This window comes from Schistocerca nitens, chromosome 4 (assembly GCF_023898315.1).
Source record: "Schistocerca nitens isolate TAMUIC-IGC-003100 chromosome 4, iqSchNite1.1, whole genome shotgun sequence".
Taxonomy (NCBI): Eukaryota; Metazoa; Arthropoda; class Insecta; order Orthoptera; family Acrididae; genus Schistocerca; species Schistocerca nitens.
Window position 1 is genome coordinate 967,993,580 of NC_064617.1, and position 27,479 is coordinate 968,021,058.

General features: G+C 41.2%; 1 protein-coding gene across 3 annotated transcripts in view; it reads right to left on the reverse strand.

Annotated features, from left to right (window-relative positions):
• Nucleotides 1-6,754: 6,754 nt before the first annotated feature.
• Nucleotides 6,755-27,479, reverse strand: part of LOC126253648 (T-cell immunomodulatory protein) — a 443,932-nt gene continuing 423,207 nt past the window's right edge. For all 3 annotated transcript variants that reach the window (XM_049955152.1, XM_049955153.1, XM_049955154.1), the window contains exons 11-13: nucleotides 18,696-18,952; nucleotides 17,545-17,693; nucleotides 6,755-7,471 (exon numbers count right to left, since the gene is read on the reverse strand). In XM_049955152.1, coding sequence (XP_049811109.1) covers nucleotides 7,182-7,471; nucleotides 17,545-17,693; nucleotides 18,696-18,952 — 696 coding nt within the window. In that variant the 3' untranslated portion in view covers nucleotides 6,755-7,181. The remainder of the gene's footprint in view (nucleotides 7,472-17,544; nucleotides 17,694-18,695; nucleotides 18,953-27,479) is intronic.

Consider the following 27,479-nt stretch of genomic DNA (forward strand, 5'->3'; position numbering starts at 1 on the left):
GTCTTCAACCACACCAGGAAGCATGTCGAATGGCCCACTGTCTTGCTCATCTGCAGTGCTATGCTTGCAAAGAGAATGCGTTCCTGGCATGAGTGGTGGCTGGAGATGAGTCCTGGTGTCATCACTTTGATCCAGAATCAAAATGACAAAGTCTCCAGTGGAAGCATCCAGGGTCACCACAACTTGTATCTGTCTGTAATGAAGAGTATTCAGGTTGATCATTTGTCTCAAAAATGGGCAAGATTAACATGACAGCTGAATAAAGGATTCGTGGTCACTGTTATACGGTACCAGAATTGATGATTTTGTACACGAGTTGAATTTTAGCCATTGTTCAGGATTTGCAGTTGTCCACAAGTCTCTAAACTATTGTAAATTTTGTGTTCAGTGTGTACCATGTAAACTGACAGACAAACACAAACAGCAACAACTGCAAATACCACAATCACACTTAAGGCATTTTGAAGATCAAGAAGATGACTCTTAGTTGCCTAGTGATCACTGATAAGACAAGGGTCCATCACCACGACCCACAGAATAAATCCAAAAACATCAGTTTTCACTTATTATAAAAGAGTTCGAAAGCCAAGCTTTTTGCAGGAAAGTTGGTAATGAAGAGTTTTGCGATATGAAGGGTCCACTGCTGATTCGTTATACTCCTAATGATCAAATATTGAATAACAACAGCTACTTTGAAACCCAAAATCTGAGTTCAAAATGAAGAGGAGAGGAAAGCTTTTGAAAGGTGTGATTTTGCTTCAGGGTAATGGCCACCCTCATACATCTCGGAAAACAATCTAGTGTATTAAAAATCATGGTTTTGAGCTGCTGGAGCACCCTCAGTACTGTTATGACATGATTTCCACTTTTACGGACTGATGAAGAATCACCTACTTGTTTGAATCTCAATTTTTGTCAGATGATAAAGCTGTTGAGATGGTGTAAGGGTCCACGGACATGACACAACAAAGCTTCTTCCGGGATGGAGCTAGGGTGCTGGACCAGGTACATAGAAGTTGAGGGTGATTATGTAGGGAAATGATGTTTGAAACAACCTGTACTTTTTGACTTCCCATTGTAGTTTGTAAAAGGCTTACATTTTTCTTTGATGAACTTAAAAATCTTTAAGATGGCTGCAAAACTGCAACTGTGTAAATCTGAAGAGGTTGAAAAATCAGGCAACCAGTTGCAAACAAAGGATTATTAGCCCTTGACCTAGGTTTTGATATTTGTAAAAATATCTTCTTCAGAACTTATTTTTGCAAGATAAACCAACTTTGTCATTCATATTAGTGGCAGATATCTGCTTATTATATGCATCACAGGTTGAACACTTAGACAAGGGATATCTAATTGATATATCAGAAGTACCAAATCTTTAGCATTGATCTTTGTTGTTGTTGTTGTTGTTGCTCTTCTGGGTGGTTTGATGTGGCCCACCACAGATGCCTCTCCTGCCCCAACCTCCTCATCTCAAGAGTAGCAGATGCTCCCCAACGTCCTCATTTATTTGTTGTGTATATTCCAGTTTCCACCTTCCCCTGACGTTTTCACCCTCTATAAGACATGTAACTGTCTTCAAGTCATTTATAAGATATGTTAATGTGATTCTCTCCCACAGAGTGTGTATTTCCTTGTCAATAAGGATTTAGGGCAGATATCTTTTAAACTGATTGTGATGGAATGGATAATGAAAACTACTTACTTCAAATAAAGATGTGAGATGCTCATAAAGTCTTTGAGAGGCAAAGATACTGCACAGAGGCTGTTATTGTGCTTCTTTTCATAACCTTTTGAGAAATGTTGTTCAGCATTAAATAAATATTGCTGCACCATTCATAGATAATGCCTGAGTAATTTAATGAAAACATATGACATTCTCTCTCCAAATAAATAATGTTAGTGGTGTTTCTTCAAAAGTCATTTAGACTTCACAGTAAATTGAGACATTGTGTAAAAAAGGGATAATGGACAACGAACTTTCTTCATCATTCTCATCACTAGCTCCTCCTTCTGGTAGTGTTTTGTGAAGTCTTATTATTCCACTTGCTCAAATATGATATCAGTTCTTTTTCAAGTGCCTTTGTCCCATATCGCCATTATCAATGGATGCGGCACAGTTATTTTAAGGGGTGGTTGGATGCCCTCCCTGTTGCCACCTTGTTACTCCCCAGAACAGAATGTGTGTGTCCCAACTGTCTGCATGCAGTGTTATCCATGTGAAAGTGAGCAAATGTTTCCTAAATATTTCCAAATCATGTAACTGAGGTGGGACTTGGTTACTAGCCAGGTATTCACCTAGTGGGATGTCAGAAACTGCCTAAAAACCACATGTAAGGCTGGTCAGTACACCAAACCTCATTGTTAATCCACCGGCTGGATTCAGTTTGAGGCTGGCACACTTTCAAATCCTGGAAGTGGTGGTTTTAACATGCATGGCTATCCAGATGGATAGAGATATGGAAATCAGTTCACCCTGTACATTAAGAAGTGACGACAGAAAATTTTACCGCCAAAAGAAAAAGGAAAAACAAAAATTATCGTTATCTATGACCATCTGCAAAATGATTGACTGGAACACTTTTCCCAGTGTGATTTACAAGTTCACATCGCTTCTTCCTTTATTACACTCAAGTGCCAAAGAAACTGGTACAGGCATGCGTATTCAAATATAGTGATATGTAAACAGGCAGAATATGGTGCTGCAGCCGGCAACACCCAAATAAGACAAAAAGTGTCTAGCGCAGCTGTTAGCACAGTTACTGCTGCTGCAATGGCATGTTATCAATATTTAAATGCGTTTGAACATCAGCACATGAGCGATTGGACACAGCATCTCCGAGGTAGTGATGAAGTGGAGTTTTCCTATACGACCATTTCACGCGTGTACTGTGAATATCAGGAATCTGGTAAAACATCAAATCTCTGACATTGCTGTGGCCGGAAAAAGATACTGCAAGGACAGGACCGATGATGACTGAAGAGAATCATTCAACGTGACAGGAATGAACATGTTCCCAAATTGCTGCAGATTTCAATGCTGGGCCATCAAGTGTCAGCATGTGAACCACTCAACAAAACATCATCGATATGGGATTTTGGAGCCAAAGGCCCACTTGTGTACCCTTGATGACTGCACGACACAAAGCTTTACACCTCGCATGGGCACGTCAACACCAACATTGGATTGTTGATGACTGGAAACATGTTGCCTGGTCAGACGTGTCTCATTTCAAATTGTATCTTGGGGATGGATGTGTAAGGCTATGGAGACAACCTCATGAATCCATGGACCCTGCATGTCAGCAGGGGACTGTTCAAGCTGTGTAGTCTCTGTAATAGTGTGGGGCTTGTGCAGCTGGAGTGATGTGGGACTCCTGATATGTCTAGATACGACACTGACAGGTGACACATATTTAAATATCCTGTCTGATCACCAGCATCCATCCATGTCCATTGCGCATTCTGATGGACTTGGGCAATTCCAGCAGGACAGTGCAACACCCCACATGTCCAGAACTTCTACAGAGTGGCTCCAGCAACACACTTCTGAGTTTAAACACTTCCACTGGCCACCGGAGTCCCCAGGCATGAACATTATTGAGCATATCTGGGTTGTCTTGTTCAGAAGAGATCATTACCCCCTTGCACTCCTACGGATTTATGGATAGCCCTGCAGGATTCATGGTGTCAATTCCCTCCAGCACTACTTCAGACATTAATTGAGTCCATGCCAGGTCATATTGCGGCACTTCTGCATGCTCATGGGGGCCCTACATGATATTAGGCAGGTGTACCAGTTCCTTTGGCTCTTCAGTGTGTTACAGTCTACTTTCTTTCTTGGCATCTTCAGTTACTTGGCAGCAGAACACTGTCTTCAGTATTTATAACCAACTTACAGAGACACACTTAATACAGGCAACAACTTGTTTGACACCACACAACTTTTACTGGCAAAGTGACAAAAAATATTCAGGCTCCATTACCACTAACTTTCTGTAAAAAAAGATACCCCTGCCACATGACAGAGGCTGTGTTAGTGAGAAACATTTGGAGATTATATTTTTTTTTCTAACTCCTGCAATACTCGGGACAAGAGGTGCTTTAGCTAGATCTCCTTTACAAAAGTTTTAAGTTTTTGCCATGGCTACAAAAAAATCACAAAAATAAAAAAAAACACGTTTCGTTTCTTAAATACAGTCCCCATATTTAAAACTTCCTTGCATCAGTGCAAAATTGAATTTGTTACAATGTTATACTGAATAAGTTCTTTTGCTATGATGGCTAGTCATAAAGTTGTAGTTATCACCATGAAAAAATAGTTACATAGTTAATTTAAAATATTAGGAAAAGGATAGACCATAAAGACAATCTGTTGAGTTGCAGACAGGCATGAGCAAAAGACTGTTACACATTATAGCTTTCAGCCAGAGCCTCCTTCAGCAAAGAAAACACACACACACACACACACGACCATTACCACTGGCAGCTCCGAGCATTCTGGTTGGAGCAGCCAGTGCTAGTGGTCATGTGAGCACGAGGTATGCTTGCTTGTACGAATGAGTACGTGTTCTCTTTGGTGAAGAAGGGTTTGGCCAAAAGCTATAACGTGTAACAGTCTTTTCAGTGTGCCTATCTGCAACTCAATGGGTCATCTTTACAGTGAGTAGTAATCTATGCTTTTTCTAATATTGTTGATATTCCAACCTGGAGTTTCCATTGTCTTATTTTACCTAGTCAATTTTTTGTTTATTTGCAAGTACATATCTGCAGTCCTGAAATCACATGCCACAGTACTGTAGCACCACTTCCGTGGCTGAGGTTGCTAACACATGCTTGTGCAGCGGTGGTCGATGCAGGGTAAGCCTGTTCAAATCCTGGAGGTGGACAAAATTTTCACTGCTGGTATCTGGCTGGCAAGGGGAGGAGAGGTGGTGGTGTAAATTTCCTGATCACTAGAGTTTGTGCCAACACCCTGGTTTCAATACCAAACTTCTCCACAGTGTCTCATGAAATGAGGTCATGTGGCCTGTTGATAGTGATCTGTCAGTTGTATGAGAGCATGTGTGCGCGCGCGCACACACACATACACACACACACACAGAGAGAGAGAGAGAGAGAGAGAGAGAGAGAGAGAGAGAGAGAAATACATACATGCAGTATTACAAACAGTATGTAAGGGAGCATGTTGCAAATAGACAAACAAACAAACAGTAGTGTAGCACACCTATACAGGAATTAAAAAAAATGGCACAACCCATCAATAGAGTAGAGTATTGTGAGGAGATTTGTTTTCTCAATTTGAAGGGGAATATTGCTGCAACTACCTATGCTTATTTGGTGGAGGTACTTAGCAACATTGCTGTTTCCAGTATGATTAAATAAATTTGAATGAGAAAGAAGCAGACTATCTCTCTGTGAAGAATGGGGAATCATAAGAGAGGTGGAGGCCCTGGTGCTGGGATACTGGTGTATTGCAATCAAGGTGGCAGTGGAAAAAATGAATATCAGTCGTGGATCAGGTTTCAAAAACCTGGCTAGACATTCTGAACACAACAAACATCACCAATGGCCGGGTTACTCGACTGTTCACACCCATTCTAAATGTTTGCTGAACCAAAGGCACATGGAAATGTTGCAGTTGTATCAGAGCAATCCAGTGACTTCTTTAGCTGCCTAATCACCATCGATGAGTGTTGAGTTATCACAATCACCCTGAGAAAAAGGAGCAAAGTGAGGAGTTGAGACATGTGGGTTCATTGCCGTTGAAAGAGCAAGATAATGCTAAGTGTTGTTGGGACCGCCGTGGTTGGGTGATAACAGGTAATGCTTGTGCAGGGCAAATCATCACTGGAGCATACTGGTGAAATCTTGTGGTGAGGTTACAGGAGGCTGTCAAGATGACGTGTCATAGGAAGCTGTGTGAGGCAGTGTTGTTGCTCCACAGCAAAACGCCAACTAATTTTGCTCAGAACGCATTACCATGTGCTGCTAATTTGGGCTATCAAATTTTGCCTCACCCCTCTGAATTCTTCTGAAGTGGCACTCAATGACTTCTTCCTCTTTTCACAGATAAAGAAACCATTTCCAACACGATGATGAGATGGTTCTTGAGATGGAATATTTGCTAGATTTTGATCAAGGAAGATCACCAAACTTATTTGAGAAGTTATTTTATTTTATTTTGACTAACAGTTTCGGCATTTCAGCATGCCATCTTCAGGCCCCATATGCACGTCATGCATACTTCAGACATATGAATATACTGATAATTAAATTAAAATAAAGTAACTTCTCAACTATGCACAACTGTTTGGTGATCTTCCTTGATAAATATTTGACCAGCTGCTGTCCTGAGTCCACAATGGATCAGCAGAGATATTTCCTGGATAGTCAAAATGCAAATTGCTACAATCATCTCTGCCAAGTCATCCATAATTGGCAATAACTGTGATGCATTGAGGGGAAAATATGCAGAGGAGGATTAACATGATCACCTAGCTTCATAGTTGCAGGTATATTGTTTTGAGGTGATAATTAAAACTTTATGACTGTTGCTTCATAATAGTATACACAGGGGAAATCATATGAATGAGTTATTTTATTGTCACATACTTTTTGTTCTTTTGCTGTGAACCTTTAGTTCTTGTATTCATTGTAAAAGGAGACAACTCTTTGTGGCATTGGATTTAGACAATACAATGACAATTTTCATTTATCTGAAAATGATGACCAGAATAAGAGATGCAACAAATATCACAGCATGTATTTTTATTTGAAATTTATAATCTCCCATTCTTTAACTGTTTTCTGCTACAGTCATATTTTCTGAAATTACAAGATGACGTGAAAAGACCCATGAAAACATAATATGCATGACATTTATCAGAAACTGTACCTTATAAAGTGGGAAACATAGCAAATTTCCACTTTCATGTGAATCCTTGTGTGTTCACAAAGAGTGTAATAACATCCTATTTCTCACACATTTTATTCAATTGACACACTGCTGTATTTTTGTTACCTTTTCAAGTCTTCAAAAAGTAACCACAGCTCTTTTCAGAGCCCAATAAATGGCTCTTTCATGCAAATATTCCAGTATTCAGCAACAAATAATTCACAACACTGACAGCGGAAAAGGTGTCCTTAGGGAACCAGCTGCTGAGAGAGTTGTAAATTAGTTACTTTTTTGAAATCTTAGCACTCTCTTTATCATTGACATTCTTCTTAGATCTATCTTTCACTTGTATTATATAAGTGTGTTTTTCAATGAACTCATCACTAACTATATAGTTTCTGCTTTTGTTAGCACTTTTATCAGAACAGACTTTGGTAGATTCTGTTCGTACGTTGGTGGGATCTGGTTTGATTTGATAGATAGCAGGAACTGGTTTCCGTTCTCCACCAACACGCTCATCTAGTTGAAGAATAGCAGAGCAGTAGATGCACAAAATCGGTTTGCCTAGAATTGCTGAAAAAAGGAGCAGATATATTATGTCAAAAATATACAACTACCAAAACTTTGTAATGAATACAAACACAGTCTGTGAGAACATCAAAACATTTATATACCATTACTCAACCAAGAATCAATGATGCAAGAATTTTATCAATGAAAGACAAAGACTCTCAAGTTCCATAAATACCAGTAATACTACTCAGGGTCAAGAAAATAATGAATTATTGTACTTTCAGAATAAGTATTCTCTATGAGAAATCAATAAGGAAAAGTAAGAAGAAAAAGATAGATAAAACACAAAGTAGGAAAAATTAAGTGAACCAAAACTGGCAAGTCAAAACAAACTCAATGCCACCACAAAAAGAAATAAAATTATCTGCATCCTTCTTCATAACCTCTCCCCCCCCCCCCCCTCCCTCTGTCCCCCACCCCAGATTTTTTACTCCCTGTAAATGCAAAATATGCTTTCGTTTATTTGAACTCAGATCTAATTTGCTTCAGTATTCACTGGAGCCTGGTCAAACTTACACATACAAAAGCATTTTTCCAGTTCTCGCTTTTCATGCCTCAATACAGGGTGCAGGGTAACAATAGTGACTACAATGCTTCCAATTTGCACTTAAATTTGAGATAGAATATTTTACTGATGCAAATTATAGAACATCCTTCAGAGATGTCTTTATAACTTTTGTCTTGTGACATTCAGCTGCAATTTAAATTATAAGCCTGATAATGGCAGATAAATATTCACATAATCAGATTCTTAATTTTCAAAGATAATAATTGCCTGCATCTGTTACAACAATGTTCTACTTACACTACATTACTACTTGTCATGCAGGCTTATAAGGAACTCTGCTATTTGCCAATCAGGTAATAGGAATATTCAATTGTTAAATCCTGATAATTTGTTGAAGGAGTTGAGAATGAGGCATGTTTTTAATTTTCTTTTGTACTGGCAATTGAATTTAATTGATGAAAGGAGAAAATATAAAAATGCAGTAAATGAAGCAGGCAAAAAGGAATACAAACGTCTCAAAAATGAGATCGACAGAAAGTGCAAAATGGCTAAGCAGGGATGGCTAGAGGACAAATGTAAGGATGTAGAGGCTCATCTCACTAGGGGTAAGATAGATACTGCCTACAGGAAAATTAAAGAGACCTTTGGAGATAAGAGAACCACTTGTATGAACATCAAGAGCTCAGATGGCAACCCAGTTCTAAGCAAAGAAGGGAAAGCAGAAAGGTGGAAGGAGTATATAGAGGGTCTATACAAGGGCGATGTACTTGAGGACAATATTATGGAAATGGAAGAGGATGTAGATGAAGATGAAATGGGAGATACGATACTGCGTGAAGAATTTGACAGAGCACTGAAAGACCTGAGTCGAAACAAGGCCCCCGGAGTAGACAACATTCCATTGGAACTACTGACGGCTTTGGGAGAGCCAGCCCTGACGAAACTCTACCATCTGGTAAGCAAGATGTATGAAACAGGCGAAATACCCTCAGACTTCAAGAAGAATATAATAATTCCAATTCCAAAGAAAGCAGGTGTTGACAGATGTGAGAATTACCGGACAATCAGTTTAATAAGCCACAGCTGCAAAATACTAACACGAATTCTTTACAGACGAATGGAAAAACTAGTAGAAGCCGACCTCGGGGAAGATCAGTTTGGATTCCGTAGAAATATTGGAACACGTGAGGCAATACTGACCTTACGACTTATCTTAGAAGAAAGATTAAGGAAAGGCAAACCTACGTTTCTAGCATTTGTAGACTTAGAGAAAGCTTTTGACAATGTTGACTGGAATACTCTCTTTCAAATTCTAAAGGTGGCAGGGGTAAAATACAGGGAGCGAAAGGCTATTTACAATTTGTACAGAAACCAGATGGCAGTTATAAGAGTCGAGGGGCATGAAAGGGAAGCAGTGGTTGGGAAGGGAGTAAGACAGGGTTGTAGCCTTTCCCCGATGTTATTCAATCTGTATATTGAGCAAGCAGTAAAGGAAACAAAAGAAAAATTCGGAGTAGGTATTAAAATCCATGGAGAAGAAATAAAAACTTTGAGGTTCGCCGATGACATTGTAATTCTGTCAGAGACAGCAAAGGACTTGGAAGAGCAGTTGAACGGAATGGACAGTGTCTTGAAAGGAGGGTATAAGATGAACATCAACAAAAGCAAAACGAGGATAATGGAATGTAGTCGAATTAAGTCGGGTGATGTTGAAGGTATTAGATTAGGAAATGAGACACTTAAAGTAGTAAAGGAGTTTTGCTATTTGGGGAGCAAAATAACTGATGATGGTCGAAGTAGAGAGGATATAAAATGTAGACTGGCAATGGCAAGGAAAGCGTTTCTGAAGAAGAGAAATTTGTTAACATCGAGTATAGATTTAAGTGTCAGGAAGTCGTTTCTGAAAGTATTTGTATGGAGTGTAGCCATGTATGGAAGTGAAACATGGACGATAAATAGTTTGGACAAGAAGAGAATAGAAGCTTTTGAAATGTGGTGCTACAGAAGAATGCTGAAGATTAGATGGGTAGATCACATAACTAATGAGGAGGTACTGAATAGGATTGGGGAGAAGAGGAGTTTGTGGCACAACTTGACCAGAAGAAGGGATCGGTTGGTAGGACATGTTCTGAGGCATCAAGGGATCACCAATTTAGTATTGGAGGGCAGCGTGGAGGGTAAAAATCGTAGAGGGAGACCAAGAGATGCATACACTAAGCAGATTCAGAAGGATGTAGGTTGCAGTAGGTACTGGGAGATGAAGAAGCTTGCACAGGATAGAGTAGCATGGAGAGCTGCATCAAACCAGTCTCAGGACTGAAGACCACAACAACAACAACACTGGCAAGGGTTCTTATTTTCTTGCATTATATTAGGTGGGGGCTTGTGCAACAGAGTACATCATTCCGTACTGGACACATGATAATAAAGCAAAGATTTAAAGAGACCTCTGCAAGATGTACAGTTACCCATTTTATGCAATATTCTTATGGCTTGCTCCTGCCACTTTATTTACTTCAGATGCAGGCTTCAGAAGACAGTTCCAAAAGACAACATGCAAACCAAATGCCCTTGTCTTCAGGTTATCATAATGAGAGATACTTACTTCTAAGTACAAACTACACTTAATTGGGTGTATTCATTAGTTTACCTATGATTTTAATGAAATAATTTGATATCCAAGACCCTTTCATGTATCAACATGTACAAACAAGGAAAATTCAATATGAAATAGGGTATCTTTGACCTATGGAGGAGACTGGTTGAAACATAGCCAGATTACTCCATTTACTGCCAGTGTACACCTTTACATAACTGTTATAGTAAACTGGTTAGACATTAGTTCACAATAATATTTTTACTACAAAACCAATAATAATATGCAGAGGGCTGTAAGTAAATTGGTCATCAATGGAATATGCTGTAAGGAAAAAAAAAAGTGAAAAGATCTCAAATTAATGGTGATGTGTCTGTTACTGAATTGCAAAACCAACAATCAAAACAATGCAAGCATATGAGACTTCAATTCTGCATGCACCACCTAGGACATACAGTGAAACCCACAGGTTAGGACCAACCACAAGACTAATCTCCTTATAGCGTGAGATTGATATCTAAATAAATCGTGGAATTATGAAATGGGAAGTTCAGACAGAATGTAAATAATTTAGGAGAAAAGAAAACAACTCTCCAAATGCTGGAAGCAGGCACACATAAAAAAATGAAACTTCATCTATATTTACATGTATTTCACAATAATTCTCTGTTATTCCAATAGTCAAACAGTGTGTAGAAAAAACAAACACCTATATCTTTCCATGTGAGATCTGATTTCCCTTATTTTATTATGATGATTGTTTCCCCATATGTACAATGCTGTCAACAAAATATTTACGTATTCAGAGGAGAAAGTTGGTGATTGAAATTTCATGAGAAGATCTTGCTGCAATGAGATATGCCTTTGTTTTAATGATGTCCATCCCATTCAATATGAAATGTGGTATCTTTGACCTATGGAGGGCACTGCTGAAACATAGCAAGATTACTCCATTTACTGCCAGTGTACACCTTTACATGATTGTAATAGTAAACTGGTTAGATATCAGCTCATTTATATTTGGCATGCTGTTTTCATTTTTTCTGCACCAGTGTTCTGACTTGCTTCGTGTGCCATGGGCGATGAGCTCTGTTGTTTGTTAATTTATTTGGCATAAATCTCTCAATTGCTATTGATACTATTTCCTTGAATTGAGGCCACATCTGGTCTGCACTTACATTGCTAGTTTGAAAGGCCTAGTTGAGGCCTAGAAGATGCAAAAATGAAAGATGTGTTGCAAGGGTAGCTACCACCTATGTAGTTCTGGTGCTGGTGGAAAGGGGGGGGGGGGGTGAGAGGTGGGATGGGCGGGGGGACCCAGGAGCCATTGAACTCAAGCAAATTGTACTCAGTTGTGAAGCGAAACAAGCACTGTTTCGTGTGTGAGATACAGAGGTGAGCGAGTGTGCCGGGACGCCACGTCACCTTAACACATCCGTGAGTAGCACACAAGTATTGCACCACAATTAAGTATAAAATTAAAAGTCTAAATTTCCATTTTAAACTTTGTCAACATATATTTTATTGTAATAACACTTTAAATATCAAGTCTTAATGTAACTAAACCAATAGTTTTTGTAAAAATGCAGTTTTAAGAAAAAAATTAGTGGTGCTAAATAATAAAGCTAGAGAGCCAGAATTTGGTCAGACTGTGCTTATGGAGGTCAGAAATGAGTGGTGCAAGTTTCACAGTAAAATAATGAAAATTACAACCAGAATCCACATTTTTAAGAAAAATTAAGGGCTCTAAATATTGAACATAAAAACGTAAAAATTTGCTTTATGGTTCAGTTCACTCCAAAAATAATAAGTATAGGCCACATTAAGCTACTTCTTATAGTTTTTGAGTAATTTAATGAAAATCAAATTTGTAACTAAAATATACCCGTTTGTAGTAGATTAAGTACCTGTAATTTAAATGATAGAAAATTTTGGTTAGAGCACATGAGAAAACCTACTAAATAATACAGCTATACCAAAGTTTAGAACCATCTTACATAAGATCCTAGTGCATCCCTGTGCCAGTCTCACTCCCACCTGTTGCCATAGGTGTTATATCCCTATGGACAACCCAGGTGCAAGACCTGCCCAGTTCATCCACCTTCCACAAGTTCTGTCACAGACTTATCCTATCCCATCAGAGGCAGAGCCATCTGTGAAAGCAGCCATGTCATACACAACCTCTGCTGCAATTTCGGGACAGCCTGTTTTTGTGGGCATCCCTGTGAACCTGCTGGCCACCAAAATAAATGGCCACTGCCAAAGTGACCAATAGCAATGTTGACCACCCAGTGGCAGAACATGCTGCTGAGCACAACATGCTTGATTTCAAAGGCTGCTTCACAGCCCATGTCATCTTGATCCTTACTCCAAGCACCTGCTCTTCTGAACTACGTAGATAAAGGGTTATCCTTGTAACACTCCTTTATTCACACAGCCTTCCTCCCCTCAGCTTCCACTAACCCCTTCACCCACACCTTCTTCCCAACAGTCTGCCCTTCCACTGTTCTGTCACTCCTGCCAAATCCACTTCCCCATTTCACTGTCACTGTGTGTGCTCCACGATCGCACCAGCTCCAGTTCCCATGTGTCGCATCCCTGTCCCACGAATCTGTTGCGTCACCCTCATGCTTTCCTATCTTGCACACCTGCTGCCTCCCTCTGAGCCATTAGCCATCCTACACCGATCCTCCCTCCTGCTACCTTCCCCTTTTCTCTCCTCACCCACCCCACCTAACATGACGACCCATCCCAGTGTACCTGTCAAACTGCAGCTGCAACATAGTACTCTGATGGATAAAAAACTGAAACACCAAAAAATAATTAATGTAGAGTAATGAAATTTTGTGTATACATTTGTCTAGGAAACATATTTAAGTGGTTGACATTGCAAGATCAAAGGTTAATGCAAGTGCAAGATAAGTGATGGCAAATGTGAAATACTGTTACATTAATAATTGGTGTAACCGGCAAATCTTGAATGCAAACATGAAACATGCGTGCATTGTGCTGCACAGGTGCTGGATGCCAGTTTGTGGAATGGAGTTCCATGCCTATTGGACTTGGTCGGCCAATGCAGGAAAGCTTAATGCGGGTTAAAGGGGACACTGGAGTTGTTGTCTGACAATGTCCCATATGTCTTTAATTGGAGGCAGATCTGGTGATGAAGCAGGCCGAGGCAACATGTCGACACTCTGTACAGCACGTTGGGTTACAACAGAGATTGGTAAACACACTGGAATGCTGTTCATGAATGCAGCACAACAGGTCAAATCACTCACCCCAAATCATAACTCCAGGTGAAGGTCCAGTGTGTCGAGCATGCAGATAGGCTGGTTGCAGGCCCTCAACTGGCCTAGTTGTAACCATCACACAGCCATCACTGTCACCGAGGCAGAACCATCTTTCACCGGAAAACATAAAAGAGCTCCACCCAATGACCCCTTGCTTGACACCACTAAGTCGCAAGTGGTGGCGGTTTGGAGTCAGCGGAATGACCACTACAGGGCAAATGGTTCCGAACTATCCTCGATTGAAGTAACTGATATGTAACAGTTTGCTGCATCACTGTGGTGTCACCTGCTTTTCAAATTGCTGCTGCAGATGTGGCACGATGCCCAGAGCCAAACTCCGAACTCAGTGGTTTTCCCTCTCGATAGTGCAACATGGACATCTGGAGCCCGGTCTTCTTGCAACTGTACATTCCTGCGATCATTGCTGCTAGTAATCATGTACAGTGGCTACATTCCTACCAAGCTTTTTGCAGTATTGCAGAAGGAACAGGCAGCATCTTGTAGCTCTATTACATGACCTCTTTCAAACTAAGTGAGATACTGAGAATGGCATTTTTGCTTCCTTAAAGATAAGAGTCGAGGGACATGAAAGGGAAGCAGTGGTTGGGAAAGGAGTGAGATAGGGTTGTAGCCTCTCCCCGATGTTATTCAATCTGTATATTGAGCAAGCAGTAAATGAAACAAAAGACAAATTTGGAGTAGGTATTAAAATCCATGGAGAAGAAATAAAAACTTTGAGGTTCGCCGATGACATTGTAATTCTGTCAGAGACTGCAAAGGACTTGGAAGAGCAGTTGAATGGAATGGACATTGTCTTGAAAGGAGGATATAAGATGAACATCAACAAAAGCAAAATGAGGATAATGGAATGTAGTCGAATTAAGTCAGGTGATGCTGAGGGAATTAGATTAGAAAATGAGACACTTAAAGTAGTAAAGGACTTCGCTATTTGGGGAGCAAAATAACTGATGATGGTTGAAGTAGAGAGGATATAAAATGTAGACTGGCAATGGCAAGGAAAGCGTTTCTGAAGGAGAGGAATTTGTTAACAGCAAGTATACACTCCTGGAAATTGAAATAAGAACACCATGAATTCATTGTCCCAGGAAGGGGAAACTTTATTGACACATTCCTGGGGTCAGATACATCACATGATCACACTGACAGAACCACAGGCACATAGACACAGGCAACAGAGCATGCACAATGTCGGCACTAGTAAAGTGTATATCCACCTTTCGCAGCAATGCAGGCTGCTATTCTCCCATGGAGACGATCGTAGAGATGCTGGATGTAGTCCTGTGTAACGGCTTGCCATGCCATTTCCACCTGGCGCCTCAGTTGGACCAGCGTTCGTGCTGGACGTGCAGACCGCGTGAGACGACGCTTCATCCAGTCCCAAACATGCTCAATGGGGGACAGATCCGGAGATCTTGCTGGCCAGGGTAGTTGACTTACACCTTCTAGAGCACGTTGGGTGGCACGGGATACATGCGGACGTGCATTGTCCTGTTGGAACAGCAAGTTCCCTTGCCGGTCTAGGAATGGTAGAACGATGGGTTCGATGACGGTTTGGATGTACTGTGCACTATTCAGTGTCCCCTCGACGATCACCAGTGGTGTACGGCCAGTGTAGGAGATCGCTCCCCACACCATGATGCCGGGTGTTGGCCCTGTGTGCCTCGGTCGTATGCAGTCCTGATTGTGGCGCTCACCTGCACGGCGCCAAACACGCATACGACCATCATTGGCACCAAGGCAGAAGCGACTCTCATCGCTGAAGACGACACGTCTCCATTCGTCCCTCCATTCACACCTGTCGCGACACCACTGGAGGCGGGCTGCACGATGTTTGGGCGTGAGCGGAAGACGGCCTAACGGTGTGCGGGTTCGTAGCCCAGCTTCATGGAGACGGTTGCGAATGGTCCTCGCCGATACCCCAGGAGCAACAGTGTCCCTAATTTGCTGGGAAGTGGCGGTGCGGTCCCCTACGGCACTGCGTAGGATCCTACGGTCTTGGCGTGCATCCGTGCGTCGCTGCGGTCCGGTCCCAGGTCGACGGGCATGTGCACCTTCCGCCGACCACTGGCGACAACATCGATGTACTGTGGAGACCTCACGCCCCACGTGTTGAGCAATTCGGCGGTACGTCTACCCGGCCTCCAGCATGCCCACTATACGCCCTCGCTCAAAGTCCGTCAACTGCACATACGGTTCACGTCCACGCTGTCGCGGCATGCAACCAGTGTTAAAGACTGCGATGGAGCTCCGTATGCGACGGCAAACTGGCTGACACTGATGGCGGCGGTGCACAAATGCTGTGCAGCTAGCGCCATTCGACGGCCAACGCCGCGGTTCCTGGTGTGTCCGCTGTGCCGTGCGTGTGATCATTGCTTGTACAGCCCTCTCGCAGTGTCCGGAGCAAGTATGGTGGGTCTGACACACCGGTGTCAATGTGTTCTTTTTTCCATTTCCAGGAGTGTAGATTTAAGTGTCAGGAAGTTTTTTCAGCAAGTATTTGTATGGAGTGTAGCCATGTATGGAAGTGAAACATGGACGATAAATAGTTTAGACAAGAAGAGAACAGAAGCTTTTGAAATATGGTGCTACAGAAGAATGCTGAAGATTAGATGGGTAGATCACATAACTAATGAGGAGGTATTGAATAGAATTGGGGAGAAGAGAAATTTGTGGCACAACTTGACTAGAAGAAGTTGGTAGGACATGTTCTGAGGCATCAAGGGATCACCAATTTAGTATTGGAGGGCAGCGTGGAGGGTAAAAATCGTAGGGGGAGACCAAGAGATGCATACACTAAGCAGATTCAGAAGGATGTAGGTTGCAGTAGGTACTGGGAGATGAAGAAGCTTGCACAGGATAGAGTAGCATGGAGAGCTGCATCGCACCAGTCTCAGGACTGAAGACCACAACAACAACAACAACAACAACAACAACAACAACAAAGGCATTCTTGACTAACATCAACTCACCCTGTCCAATCTCAAAGGTAACTAATGCTCAAAACTGTTACATGTATTTAAAGCAAACTTGATTTGCATCCCTATATTGGCACTACAAGCCCACTCTTATGTGACTAGCATGAAATTCAAATAAACATTGTCTTCCAGATGTAGAAACACTCGTACCAATTTTCATTTATGTAATTCAACTCATTCTTGGAGACATAATATTTTTTTCCATCAGTACATATTCAGCCAGCAGAATGAAGCTCTGTGTCTGCGGGGGGGGGGATAAACGGTTTGGCTTGACAACAATTAACAGATATTACAAGGCAGCAACAGAGAGGATGTCTAAATTTAATGACTATGACTCCTCCGTGCAAAGACCTGACTGTGACAAATAAATTAAATTGAGTCCAAGACTGTATATTCTATGAAAACACAACATTGAGTAACTACTACAAAGATGAAAAATGGGTCATTTTCAAGAGGTACTTCCAAAAGAACTCATTACCTTTGTACATACGTATTGAGAAAAAATTATACAATAAACTGAATAACTCCCCACTTTCACTTTACACACAGTCTAGTATAAGTACAAAAGCTACTAGGGCGGAAGTGGTGTCATTAGCATGAGTGTTAATCTCCTAAAGTAACACATCAGTATGCTTAAACTGAAATAAAGTATATAATAACTGTCACGAAAACACACTTACCACAATCTTTGTGTGCGACTGCACAACAGCCTGGCGTTGGGCACAAGAAGTATGGTGGCAGCATACACTGTCTCAGGCTTTGGCTGCAGCGAGTCAGTTTATGCCCATTTGAACACTTAGATATCTGATAATCAGCTGTCATTGGGCACTGTGTTTTGGAGTTAAGTAATATATGTGCATGAAATGTTGCAGTTGAAACAAAGTTAATCAATTGACTTGGTGAGGATGGGAAAAAGAAGGAAAAAGAAAAAGTGCAAATGCACAAAAATATGCAAAGAAGAAAGAGTGTCTATTTATGGATGTGTTAATATTTATTGCTAAACTCCAGTTTATTAGAAGATATGATATCTATATACTACAAACCTATATGTATTACTCTTATATGGACCATGAAGACAAGATTAGACTAATTACAGCAAGTACAGAGGCATTTTTTCTTCCCATGTTCCATTTATGAATGGGATAGGAAGAAACCCTAATATGTTGTGCGATGCAAAGCACCGTGTGTCATGCAGTTCAAAATCGTGTGCACAGTATGGGTGTAGATATCTACTGCATCATGATCACCTTATTGATGAAATGAACTTGTCATGTTCCTCTATTACCCATGTAAATTGCAGAATTTGAACAGTGCCACACATGATGGACTCATTTATGAAAACAAGAAATTTCTCAAGTGGTAAAATCAAAATTTAATTCAGCTGTTCACATTCATCAGATAGTCAGCAGAGAAACAGCATTACAAAAACCAAGGACCAGTTTAGATGCCTACAAGCATATATCACGTTTATATACTGCTTACATTGCTCACAATGATCTTCCTTCATCATGGTAGTCTTGCCATGTTGCTTTAGTAAGGGAAAAAAGTAAATTTATGCTTTGCATACGTCAGTCATCTCTAATGGAGCCCTATTATAAGACTAATCTTTTATGGTAGCTGAAATATGCATTCAAAATTTTTGGTAACATTTTTGGAGAAAATCAGTCTTGTAAGCTATATAAAATTATGAAATATGTATTTTGAAATATGCATTTTTCTTTTTTCATCCATAAAATCCTGTCAGTTTTACTGGAAAACCAACAACCACATAGCAAATGAGCTATTACTCAGAGAGTCTTTAAAGGAAAAAACTTAAACATTTTAAAGGATATCTTGATTGCATATTGCACATTTCTCTTCTAGAACTTCATTAGTAACTGGTAGTGGATCTGCGAGTGCTTCATTAATAAGATCTGCAATAGAATCAGAAGCTGCTGATGCATATATTCTTAGCCAGGTGTCCATGAGATGTGCAGATATTTGTTCATGCATGTTCAATGGCTTTTCTCTTGCAGTAAACTTCAGACTTTTTAAGGCAGTGATAGCATGCAGCACCTGGAGCAGCTGTTCTAGCTCTGTTATGTATTTCTGAAAAACAAGAGAAAAATAATTGTTATAATGGTAGTGATAATAATAATGATGATGATGATGATGATAATAATACAGGCGGCATTAATGAGTTAGTTCACAAACAATGTTACTTCAACTCTAGCAGTGAATGATTTCAGACAACACTATTAAGTTGAATTAACTACTTTTTATCACACTGCCATGAATCAACAGACCAATACAGAGTTATAGAAGCTGAAAAATTATTTAGTTTCTGGAACCTGAATTTGTTTTATCTCAAAAATAGAGGAAAAAGGGATATTTTACAGTTGAAAACATGAAAATAAACTGCAACCGTAGTTCAAGAATGAATATAACACTGGAAATCTTGAATACCAAAAACAGAAGATATGAAGTGACTATGAACAGAATCATACACAAGACTATGTATGTTACAGAGGAATGAGAATGAAAGAAGTAGAAAATTTTGGGGAGATAAACTCAAGCAAAAGAAGAACTCTCTCATAACTGGTTTGAAGCCCAGCTGAAAAAGGAGGAGAGAAGAGGAGTAACACCCAGTAAAAAGTTCAATATAGTTCCAGGTGACAGTGTCTGTGAGAGCCCCTCTTGAATGTTACAGAGGAACAAGACTAACAGCTTCAGTAGTGGGCAAATGGGATAATCTCAGTGGCGGAGTAGATGGCAAAGCCTGTCTTACAAAAAGGAACTAAAATCCAGATGAAGTATGAGGCAGATGCAGGTCAGCATTTGAGCTCCATGTTCTACTGCATTCTGGGAATCACAGTCTCAAGTTCTGGAATGCATCAATGCATTTCTCAGAAGCTCTCAGTAACTGTGCATGATCAAAACACATACAGAAGACACTACTCTAGGTGGTAAGCCGAAAGGTGAATCCATCATTGCACCAAACAAAGCAATTGGGCCCCTGGATTCTGAAGAACCCAAACCAACATGCTGGAATACGAAAGAATTGAAGCCTCCTACCAATGGGAATTCTAACATATGACCAAAAAATATATATATTTGTTCAACAACCTTATACAAGTGGAAAATTAAAACAGCTCACCAAAATTCTTCATTAACAGATTATAATAATTTTCATTCTATGAGAAACAAAATTCAAAGCTGCAACATGTAATGGAGTTCAAGAATTACTGGATTTATAAAGGCAACTTGTTGTGAACAAGAGGATTAGTGACTCAGTGGAGGAATTTACGTCAAAGGAGTTCTTTGCTAACAAACAGATGTGCAAAGAAAACATGTATGTTAATTAATGACTGTGCGCCAGTCATTGTTGACAACAAAAAAAAAAAAAAAAAAAAAAAGTAGAGGACTTCTGGGAACGGTTAGAATAAAAAATTCAGAAAATTCCACATAATAATGTTAAAATTCTAGTGGGACAGTTAATTGCCCAAATTGGGAAAAAGTAATGTTTCCATAAAATTGTTGGGGACTTTCCAGCACATAATGATCAAACAAAATGGTGAAAGATTTATAGGAGTGTGTTAATCTCTCCAGGTGAAACTGATGTCAACAAGTTTTAAGAGATGGCCCCGAAAATACAAAACCTCTTGGAAATCACCAAATAAATTACTTGGAGAATTCCAGATAGACCATGAATGTGATGGCTGAGAAAGGATAACTATCAAAAAGAGAACACCATTTAACTTTTGTCACAAAAAAGTTCATCCCTCAACTCATTAAACCTTAAGAAGAAAAGAATAGTTAGATTTGATTTAGAGAACTTACTCATAACAACAATGAAAGAACTCTGTTTTAAAATTCTCAGATACTGATTCCCAAATGTTGGAAGAGACAAAGGACAGGATGATCAAGATTGCTGAGAAGACAGCATCAAAAGGGATAACTAAGAAACATAGGTTGTGGAACCAAGAGTCTGAGGAAGCCCTGACAAAATGGAAGCAGGTATGGCAAGAATGGTATTCAAACGGGAAGGTATATTCATTTTTAAAATTTAAAGAAGTCTGAAGATAAACAGCAACTGTGATAAGAAATGGTAAGTGTTTATGTGATAAAGACAAACTCCATCAAATTGAAAATGATTTTTAGAAAAGCAAAACTCGAGTCTTTTACAAAGTGTTTAATTATAACCTCTCAAGGTACAATCCTCCAAATCATTGGTTTCAAAAAGAAAATGGATAACTAGCATTACCCAGCAAAGGAAACTGTGAATTATTAGCTAAATATTTTTAGTAAATATTACGCTGTGATGAACCACAACAAAGACTTCCAAGCCCAACTCCTTGAGTAAATTTCGAGAACTGAAGTCACCAGATAAGAAGGAACTTACAGAAATAGTTCGAGACAGAGAAATTGCAAAGCACCAGATAGAAATGCCTATTAATTCATCCTTTACATAATAATGGAGATAAAATTGATGCCAACAATTACAGAGGAATATCACTGTTGCCAATTACATACAATACGCCTTGCAGAGCACTAATTAACAGGCTAAAGAAGCAGGTAGACATCCAGACCATGGAGTATTGAGGTTACTTTTGACAGGGAACATCACTTGTGGAGCAGATCCTGGAGCTTAAACTCATAATGTAAGACAAAGTAGCAAGATGCACACACTATCGTGCTGTGTTTGTGCACATCAAAAAGGCATATGCTTTAACAAAACATGTCTATTTCAAATATTAGAAGAATTTGGTGTGGGTGATAAAACAAAAAAAAACTTAATTCTGCAGACACCAATAAAAACAAAATCTAAAAGTTAATTCTTGGAACAGATATGTGAATCTTTCAGTGTGTGAAAATATGTGAGACAAGATTGTCTATCCCCTATTTGTTTAATTATGTCCTTGAAAAGGTGATTCAAGAATGGAAAGAACAATTTAAAAAGTATGGAGTAAATGAGCAAATGAAATACGACTATACCATGTGTACCAGTATGTAATGAGCATTAAGATACAAATGTGTCGATAGGGAACATTTGTTGTGAACGAGGTTTAATTTTTTTTGTTTGGTTGGTATGACATCTTTCAAAGATATTTAGTATACATCAAGTCATGGAACAAACATCATCATACGTTTTCATCGTGTTAACAATGTCAAATTTTGTACCAGAAAGTGATGATTTGCGGAAAGCATTAATTTTTTGTTTTCATTTGAAAAAAAGTGCTGCAGAGTCGCATCGAATGCTTGTCGAGGCATATGGTGATCCTGCCCTATCAGAAGCAACATGCAAAAGATGGTTTCAACGGTTCAGAAATAATGATTTTGATGTAAGAAATGAAGAACGTGGAAGACCACCAAAAAAGTTCGAAGACGCCGAATTGCAAGCAATATTGGATGAAGATGATACTTTGAGTCAGAAGCAAATGGCAGCAATGCTAAATGTTGCACAACAAACAATTTCTGACCGTTTGAAAGCTATCGGAAGGATCCAAAAGTGTGGAAAATGGGTGCCACATGAATTTGACTGAAAGACAGATGGAAAACCGAAAAACCATTTGTCAAATTTTGCTTCAAAGACATGAAATAAAATTAATTTTGCATCAAATTGTTACTGGTGATGAAAAATGGATTTATTTTAAGAATCCTAAACAGGAAAAATCATGGGTTAATCTGGGACAACCATCAACATCGACTGAAAAACCAGATCGATTCGGCAAGAAGACAATGCTCTGTGTTTGGTGGGACCAGAAAGGTGTGGTGTATCATGAGCTTCTAAAACCCGGTGAAACTGTGAATACTAATCACTACAGACTACAAATGATCAATTTGAACTATTCATTGATCGAAAAAAGACCAGAATGAGACAGAAGACATGGCAAAGTAATTTTTTTACACGACAATGCACCTGCACACAAAGCAAAACCGGTTCAGGATACAATCAAAACACTTGGCTGGGAGCTGCTACCCCACCTGCCATATTCACCAGACTTGGCCCCTTCCGACTACCATTTGTTTTTATCAATGGGACACGCACTGGCTGAGGGACACTTCCTACGAAGAAGTCGAAAATTGGGTGTCTGATTGGTTTGCTTCAAAGGACGAACATTTCTATTGGTGTAGTGTCCACAAATTGCCAGAAAGGTAGTCAAAATGTATAGAAAGCAATGGTCAGTACTTTGAATAAAATGTTTTTACTTTCTTATTCAAAATTAGTGTTTCATTTTCACAAAGAAACGCTCATTTCATACTGGTACACCTGGTAAAAATAAGAATCTTGAAATTCACTACTTAGCTTTTGCTGCCAACCTTGCAATATTGACCATGGAAATAGCATTATGTGATGTTACTGTTCTCACAGCCCATCCTGATATTAATATATGTATACAAGCCTCAAGAGCAGTAGTATCAGCAAGTTGTGAGAATAAGTAAAACTGGATGTCTGGAAACATTAACGTGTGTGTTTTGCCATGTATTGTTGTTGTGGTGGTGGTGGTATTCAGTTCAGTGAAGTTTGGTGCAAGTTTTCACACTATTCTGTGCAAGATTCTTCATTTATTTATAGCTATTGCAGCCTACCTCCATTCGGATCTGCTTATGGTAATCAAGCCGTGGTCTCACTCTACAATTTTTAATCCTCAGGATGTATTCCTTCTTTTAAACAGTGGAAAATCCAGGGTATAATAATGACAGTACTATGAAAAAGAAAGATTGCTACTCACCATGTAGACAAGATGTTGAGTCACAGACAGATGCAACAAAAAGACTGTCATACATGTTGAGCTTTCAGCCAAAAGGCCCTTTTCTAAAGTAGACAACACACACACACATTCACGCAAGCACAATTCACATACACTACACATACGTGTGAGTTGTGTCTGCATGAATATGCATATGTCCTGATATCCTGGATAGAGGAGGTGCAGCTGCATCTGCAGTTGACCCACATAGAGAAGCTCAGCAGGGCTACAAGAACCCATAGGAGCTGTCTGGAAGGCCATCAAAAATACTGTATTGCCTTCTTGGTGGGAAAGCCCTGCAGCTATTTTTTTCATCTGGATTTTAAAGGTGTAAACCATACATTCAGTCTCCCTGTTAGATTTGCGGTGAAAAGGAGGGGTGTGAACACGGCGAATGCTTGACCACACACGGAAATCACAAAATGCCTGGGACAGGAACTGAGGTCCATTGTAGAAATGAGAGTAGCTGGGGGACACTCCACAGAAACTTTTTTTTGAGAAAGCATGAATAGTGACTTTGATAGTGGTCGAGGAGCACCAGACCACATATGGAAAATGGGTCAATGACAATCAGCTAAAATACATCCGCAAATGGATCCACAAAAAATACAAAGAGCTGGCTTGCTAGAGGCCAGAGGGAGAATGAAGCCTTGGGCACTGCATGTTGACTAGCAGACTGAGGACCTGCAGCAACCAAATGCTCCAGCTCCTGGTCAATGCCAAGCCAAGCTTTGGTGCAGGAAATACCACAGTGACCCTCATGTAACAGCTGTTAGACCTCCCACTGCAAACTCCTGGGAATAACCACCCTAGGGTCTGTGTCATCTGTGGAGAGCAGGAGGACCCTGTCTAAGACTGAGAGACAGTGGTGCAAGACAAAGTAGTTACAGAGTGGATTGGAAGTGCGGCCCAGAGGTTGAGACGACCATCCATGCTGGACAAAGGAGATGTCTGCTGAAGAATGGGGTCACATGCTGTGGCCTTGCCGACCTGGGTACTAGTGATTGGAACACTCCATCCACCACTTGGTGGGAGGCAATATCATAGTGATATTTGGAGAGGAACAAGGTCTACTGCTGCAACCTGTGGGCCGATTTGTTGGCAACCGAGGAGGACAGACTAAATAACAAAACTACTGGCTTGTTGTGCCAATGAGGTAGAATTTTGTACCATGTAAGGAAACATGAAGTTTGGTGACCAATACACAATGGCCAGAGCCTCCTTCTCGACCATGCTAGGCTGAGAGTTTTGGATGTAAATACCAGTGGCTGCTCCAAGCTGTCTGCATTTTGATGGGCAAGGACTTCTCCATGCTATACTGCAAGGCTTCCATAGCCAAAACCAATGGTTTGCTGGGATCAGAAGTAACTAGACATGGTGTCAACTTGAGGGCAGTCCTCCAACGTGCTGAAGGCCTCGACACACACTGGAGATCACAGAAATGATGCTCCTTTGTGGAGAATGTGGTAGAGAGGGTGTGCAATGCTAGACACCCTGGGAATAAACCAGTGGTACTAGGCAATTTTACCCTGGATAGCCTACTGGTGTGGCCCAGATACTCTAGAGATGGTTGGGAAAATCTGGACTTCTGTAGATTGCAACACAGACCAATGGTCGGGAGATTGCGCACGTGGTCGCTCTTAGTGAACTTCTGTAGATTGCAATGCAGACCAATGGTCAGGAGATTGTGCAGGTGGTTGCTCTTAGTATGTCCAGTAAAGACAGTGTCAACCAGGTAGTTGAAAAAGTGTGGAATAGTGGATGTGACCTGTTCCAGACAGTGTTGAAAAATTGTGGGGCCACTTGTCGAAAGGTGTATTAAGAACTGTGATATGCTTGGACTCCTCATTCCAAGGGTAAAATGCGATACGCTTCAGAAAGTTCAAGTCTGGATAAGAATTGACCCTGTGCTAGGTGTGTGAACAACTCATCTGAATGTGGCAATGAGTATGTGTCAGCACAGACTGTGAATTTATGGTGACCTCAAAATTGCCACAAAGTCATCATAGACCAGAGTGTTTCCTCACAATGACAAGGGGTGTGGCCCATTCACTAGGGAAATGGGAACCAGAACGCAAGGGATGTGAGTCAGTCCAGCTCTGCCTTGATTTGGAAGCAGAGAGCTATAGAAATCTGCTTAGCGTGAAAAAATCTAGGACAAGCCATCTGCTTCAGGGTTATGTAGGCTTGAAAGTCTGTGGTGCTCCCTAAGCCTTCCACAGAGATGTCCTTAAATTCTGAGCACAGATATTCCAATGATAGAGAAGAGACTTCACCAGATACCAACTGTATGGAGTCCACGGCTAAAAGGCCAAAAGCCTGAAAGGCATCAAACCCGAAAAGTTTTACTGAACTACACTCCTGGAAATGGCAAAAAGAACACATTGACACCGGTGTGTCAGACCCACCATACTTGCTCCGGACACTGCGAGAGGGCTGTACAAGCGATGATCACACGCACGGCACAGCGGACACACCAGGAACCGCGGTGTTGGCCGTCGAATGGCGCTAGCTGCACAGCATTTGTGCACCGCCGCCGTCAGTGTCAGCCAGTTTGCCATGGCATACGGAGCTCCATCGCAGTCTTTAACACTGGTAGCATGCCGCGACAGCGTGGACGTGAACCGTATGTGCAGTTGACGGACTTTGAGCGAGGGCGTATAGTGGGCATGCGGGAGGCCGGGTGGACGTACCGCCGAATTGCTCAACACGTGGGGCGTGAGGTCTCCACAGTACATCGATGTTGTCGCCAGTGGTCGGCGGAAGGTGCACGTGCCCGTCGACCTGGGACCGGACCGCAGTGACACACGGATGCACGCCAAGACCGTAGGATCGTACGCAGTGCCGTAGGGGACCGCACCGCCACTTCCCAGCAAATTAGGGACACTGTTGCTCCTGGGGTATTGGCGAGGACCATTCGCAACCGTCTCCATGAAGCTGGGCTACGGTCCCGCACACTGTTAGGCCGTCTTCCGCTCACGCCCCAACATCGTGCAGCCCGCCTCCAGTGGTGTCGCGACAGGCGTGAATGGAGGGACGAATGGAGATGTGTCGTCTTCAGCGATGAGAGTCGCTTCTGCCATGGTGCCAATGATGGTCGTATGCGTGTTTGGCGCCGTGCAGGTGAGCGCCACAATCAGGACTGCATATGACCGAGGCACACAGGGCCAACACCCAGCATCATGGTGTGGGGAGCGATCTCCTACACTGGCCGTACACCACTGGTGATCGTCGAGGGGACACTGAATAGTGCACGGTACATCCAAACCGTCATCGAACCCATCGTTCTACCATTCCTAGACCGGCAAGGGAACTTGCTGTTCCAACAGGACAATGCACGTCCGCATGTATCCCGTGCCACCCAACGTGCTCTAGAAGGTGTAAGTCAACTACCCTGGCCAGCAAGATCTCCGGATCTGTCCCCCATTGAGCATGTTTGGGACTGGATGAAGCGTCGTCTCACGCGGTCTGCACGTCCAGCACGAACGCTGGTCCAACTGAGGTGCCAGGTGGAAATGGCATGGCAAGCCGTTCCACAGGACTACATCCAGCATCTCTACGATCGTCTCCATGGGAGAATAGCAGCCTGCATTGCTGCGAAAGGTGGATATACACTGTACTAGTGCCGACATTGTGCATGCTCTGTTGCCTGTGTCTATGTGCCTGTGGTTCTGTCAGTGTGATCATGTGATGTATCTGACCCCAGGAATGTGTCAATAAAGTTTCCCCTTCCTGGGACAATGAATTCACGGTGTTCTTATTTCAATTTCCAGGAGTGTAGTATTGTAAATGGCAATAAAGACAATACACTGAGTCATTGATCTATAGGTAATGTCAGCCATAAATTGACCAAGCAAGCGGATTAGCTGTTTAGCATATCCCCA